Below are 4,706 nucleotides of genomic sequence, written 5' to 3'. Positions count from 1 at the left end.
CACGGAAATGGAGGGGGATAGAAATGGGGGGGGACACGGAGATGGGGGGGGACAGAGAAATGGGGGGGACATGGAAATGGGGGGACAGAGAAATGGGGGGGACACGGAAATGGGGGTGGGAACACAGAAATGGGGGTGAGACACCCCAGGGACAGATCCCAAACCTCTAATGAGGTACAGCCTGGGGAGGGGACAAAAAGCACCCCAAATCCTCGGGGTGGGAATTCTGTGGGAATGGGGTACAGGGGAGGGAAAGAGCACCCCAAATCCTGCGGGAGGGAATTCCCAGGGCATGGTGCCCCATCTCTGCCTCTTGTGGGGCAGGGGACATAAAGCACCCCAAATCCTCGGGGTGGGAAGGGGTTACAGCCTGGGGAGGGGACAAAAAGCACCCCAACTCTTCAGGGAGGGAATTCTGTGGGAATGGGGTACAGGGGAGGGAAAGAGCACCCCAAATCCTGCGGAAGGGCATTCCCAGGGAATGATCCCCCACCTCTGCCTCTTGGGGAGCAGGGGACAAAAACCTCCCCAAATCCTCGGGGGGGGAAGGGGTTACAGCCTGGGGAGGGGACAAAAAGCACACAGAAGACCCCACAGAGCCACAGGAGAGACCCCCAGAGCACTAGGAGACCCCCAGGAGAACCCCCAGACCACTAGGAGAAACCCCAGACCCACAGGAGACACCCCCCAGAGCCCCTGGAGACACCCCCAGACCCACAGGAGACCCCCAGGAGTCCTCCCCAGAGCCCCTGGAGACACCCACAGACCCTCCCAGGAGAGACCCCAGACCCCCAGGAATTCCCCATCTGGGATTCCGGCTCTGCCCGGGTGTGGCAGCGCATCCCCGTCCTGTGGGGACACCCCAGAGCCCCCCAGACCCCCTGGGTGTCCCCAGATCCCCCGGGTGTCTCCCCCAGGGCCCCAGGCACACCCCCCTGCCATGGGGACACTCTGGGGGTCCCCCCTGGTGCCCCCCACTTACTTTTCCCTGCGGAGCTGCAGCAGGAGGCAGGACAGGGCCTCGGGGTGCTCTGCCGGGGGAAGGAGGTGGCAATGTCCCAGGATGTCCCCAGGGTGTCCCAGGATGTCCCCAGGGTGTCCCAGGGTGTCCCAGGAATGTCCCCAGGGTGTCCCAGGGTGTCCCAGGAATGTCCCCAGGGAATGTCCCCCTTGGAATGTCCCCTGGGAATGTCTCCCACCCCGGCAATGTCCCCACGATGTCCCCTGGGTTGTCCCAGGGGTGTTCCTGGGATGTCTCCAGAGGTGTCCCCAGGCGTCCCTGGGTGTCCCAGGAATGTCCCAGGCTGTCCCCAGGCTGTCCCTAGATGTCCCTGGGTGTCCCAGGGATGTCCCAGGCTGTCCCCAGATGTCCCTGGGTGTCCCAGGAATGTCCCCACATTGTCCCCACAGTGTCCCCCTCACCCTTGTACTGGAGGTGCTGCAGGATGGGGATGTCCCCGGGATGTCCCTGAGCTGTCCCCAGGATGTCCCCAGGATGTCCCCAGGCGTGTGCCCCGCTCACCCTTGTACTTGAGGTGCTGCAGGATGGGGATGATGGTCTCCAGGGGGATGTTGTGGGCCAGGAACAGCTGCCACGTGCAGTACTGCTCAAAGGTCTCCCAGTCCAGGCTCTGAACTGCGCCACACGCACGGTGACGGGGACAGCGGGGACAGCGGGGACAGGGATAGGGATAGGGACAGGGACAGCAGGGATGGGATAGGGACAGGGACAGGGATGGGGATAGGGACAGGGATAGGGACAGGGACAGCAGGGATGGGATAGGGACAGGGACAGGGATAGGGACAGGGATAGGGACAGGGACAGCAGGGATGGGATAGGGACAGCGATGGGGATAGGGACAGGGGACAGGGGACACAGCACAGGGACAGGGACAGGGACAGCGGGGACAGGGATGGGGACAGGGACAGGGACAGGGATAGGGACAGGACAGGGACAGCAGGGACAGGGACAGGGACAGCAGGGATGGGGACAGCGGGGACAGGGATGGGGATAGGGACAGGGACAGGGATAGGGATAGGGACAGCAGGGACAGGGGGACAGGGATGGGGACAGGGGACACAGCACAGGGACAGCAGGGACAGGGACAGGGACAGCGGTGACAGGGATGGGGATAGGGACAGGGACAGGGATAGGGACAGCAGGGATAGGGACAGAGACAGCAGGGATGGGATAGGGACAGGGACAGGGATGGGGATAGGGACAGGGACAGAGATAGGGACAGGGATAGGGACAGCAGGGACAGGGACAGCAGGGACAGGGACAGCAGGGACAGGGATGGGGATAGGGACAGGGACAGGGATAGGGATAGGGACAGCAGGGACAGGGGGACAGGGATGGGGACAGGGGACACAGCACAGGGACAGCAGGGACAGGGACAGGGAGAGGGACAGGAATGGAACAGGGACAGCAGGGACAGGAGGACAGGGATGGGGACAGGGGACACAGCACAGGGGCAGCAGGGACAGGGGGACAGGGGACAGGGATAGGGACCGGGATAGAGGACAAGGATAGGGATGGGACAGGTACAACAGGGACAGGGGGACAGGGATGGGGACAGGGGACACAGCACAGGGACAGCAGGGACAGGGACGGGGGACAGAGGGGAGAGGGGACAGCAGGGAAGGATAACAGGGAGAACGGGGACAATGGGGATAACAGGGATAACAAAGACCAGAGAGACAACGAGAGGGACAATGGGGACAAGAAGGACAACAGGGACAATGGGAAAAACAAGGATGGCAGGGGCAGTGGGGACAACAGGGATGGATAATGGGGACAGTGGGGATGGACAATGGGGATGGACAATGGGGACAGTGGGGTTAACAGGGGTCTGTGTCAGCCCCTTCCCCAGCTCTGGGCACCCCAAACCTGCCCAGGGTCCCCCCTCCCCCCCCGGCACTGGCAGTGGGCACAGAGCTAACGAGGCTCCCTAATTAGCAGGCTTATCCCGCTGCTCCCAAAGCTGGATCAGGGATTTGCTCTAGGGACACCGAGGGACCCCACAGAGAGGCTGTGGAGCCGGGGCAGCTTTTGGGATTTGCCCATCCCTGCCTGGCACCCTCGGGCACAGGGATAAACCCCACAATCCCTGGCAGTGATCCTTTAATGCCCGCAGGGAGTTCAGCCCCGGCAGGGATCTCCCCCTGGAGAGGGCCAAGCCTGGATTTGGGGCAGGATTTGGGGGCTGCCTGGGCCCTGCTCAACCCCATCCCCATTCCCACTCCTCTTCCCATTTCCATTTCCAATCCTGTTCCCAATCCCACCCCCATTCCCACTCCTATTCCTATTCCCATTCCCAATCCCATCGTTTGAGGAGCTTCCCCAGGCAGGATCCAGCAGGAAAAGGGCCAGCACCATCCCTGGGATGGGACAGGGAATGGGTCAGAGGGCTCTGAGGAGCCTCCCCAAATGGGATCCAGCAGGAAAAGTGCCAGCACCATCCCTGGGGGGCGGACAGGGAATGGGTCAGGGGGCTCTGAGGAGCCTCCCCAAATGGGATCCAGCAGGAAAAGTGCCAGCGCCATCCTTGGGATGGGACAGGGAATGGGTCAGGGGGCTCTGAGGAGCCTCCCCAAATGGGATCCAGCAGGAAAAGTGCCAGCACCATCCTTTGGACGGGACAGGGAATGGGTCAGGGGGGTTTGAGGAGCCTCCCCAAATGGGATCCAGCAGGAAAAGTGCCAGCACCACCCCTGGGATCCCTTGGGAGAGCTTCCCCTTCCCACCCTGCCTCTCATCCTCCTTCTCCCTGCCCCTCTGCAGACCCCACAGGATCCTCTGGCTCCATCCCCCCAGGGAAGCACCTGGAGAAGCTCAGGAAGGAAGGGCAGCAGGGAGGGGAAGGAAGCCCCCAACCCTCCGGATCTGGGAGCATTCCCGGCTCCCAGCCCCCTCCAGGAGCTGCTGGCGCAGCATTCCCGGGATTGGGATTGGGGCAGGAGGGCCCGGGGTTATCGGCACATCCAGACCCGGCATTCCAGAGGCGCCCCCGCGCCTATTTCTGGGCTCTCACAGCCGCTCTGGAGCGGGGAAAATTCCTGCCAGGAACGTCCCAGCCTCAGGCAGAGCCAGCGGGATCCCCCGGGCAAGGGGCTCATTAGGGTAATTAGCGCTGATTGCCCAGGAAATGGCTCTGCAGGAGATCCCTTGCAAGCTTGGGATCGACCTTTGGACACCGAGGCAGGAAAGCCGCGGAGATTTGGGGCTCGTTCCGGCGAGGATGGGGAGTGGAGGCCGTGGATGGCTCATTTTGGGGTGAAATCTGCCGGGAAAGGGTCGGGAAGGGGCTGGGAAGGGGCCGGGAAGGGTCCCCGCACCTGGAAGGAGTCGATGACAGCCACGATCATGTTCAGCAGCTCCCCGCTCCGCAGGGTCTCGTCGGGAAACTGGGAATGCACAAAACCCGGGCAGGTTCAGGGGGGGACACCGGGGAGAGCCCTCCCGAAATCCCAAAAACTCGGATTCCCCGGGAAAAGATCTGGCAGGTTCAGGGAGTGACACTGGGGAGTGCCCTCCCAAAATCCCCAAAATTCCAGGGATTCCCTGGGAAAAGCTCAGGCAGATTCAGGGAGGGACACCGGGGAGAGCCATCCCAAAATCCCAAAAAATCTCAGGGATTCTCTGGGAAAAGCTCTGAGAAATTCAGGGAGGGACACTGGGGAGAGCCCTCCCGAAATCCCAAAAA

At 62.4% G+C, this 4,706-nt stretch overlaps 1 protein-coding gene across 1 annotated transcript in view; it reads right to left on the bottom strand.

Annotated features, from left to right (window-relative positions):
* Positions 1 to 4,706, bottom strand: part of INTS3 (integrator complex subunit 3) — a 29,148-nt gene that overhangs the window by 607 nt on the left and 23,835 nt on the right. Inside the window, exons 22-26 of the mRNA XM_041404020.1 lie at positions 4,339 to 4,407; positions 3,627 to 3,630; positions 1,523 to 1,636; positions 983 to 1,031; positions 494 to 535 (exon numbers count right to left, since the gene is read on the bottom strand). Of these exons, the coding sequence (XP_041259954.1) occupies positions 494 to 535; positions 983 to 1,031; positions 1,523 to 1,636; positions 3,627 to 3,630; positions 4,339 to 4,407 (278 nt within the window). The remainder of the gene's footprint in view (positions 1 to 493; positions 536 to 982; positions 1,032 to 1,522; positions 1,637 to 3,626; positions 3,631 to 4,338; positions 4,408 to 4,706) is intronic.

This window comes from Onychostruthus taczanowskii, unplaced genomic scaffold (assembly GCF_017590055.1).
Source record: "Onychostruthus taczanowskii isolate IOZ18803 unplaced genomic scaffold, ASM1759005v1 scaffold207, whole genome shotgun sequence".
Classification (NCBI taxonomy): domain Eukaryota; kingdom Metazoa; phylum Chordata; class Aves; order Passeriformes; family Passeridae; genus Onychostruthus; species Onychostruthus taczanowskii.
The sequence above is the reverse complement of the archived record's forward strand: the minus strand, read 5'-3'. Positions and strand labels throughout refer to the sequence as shown.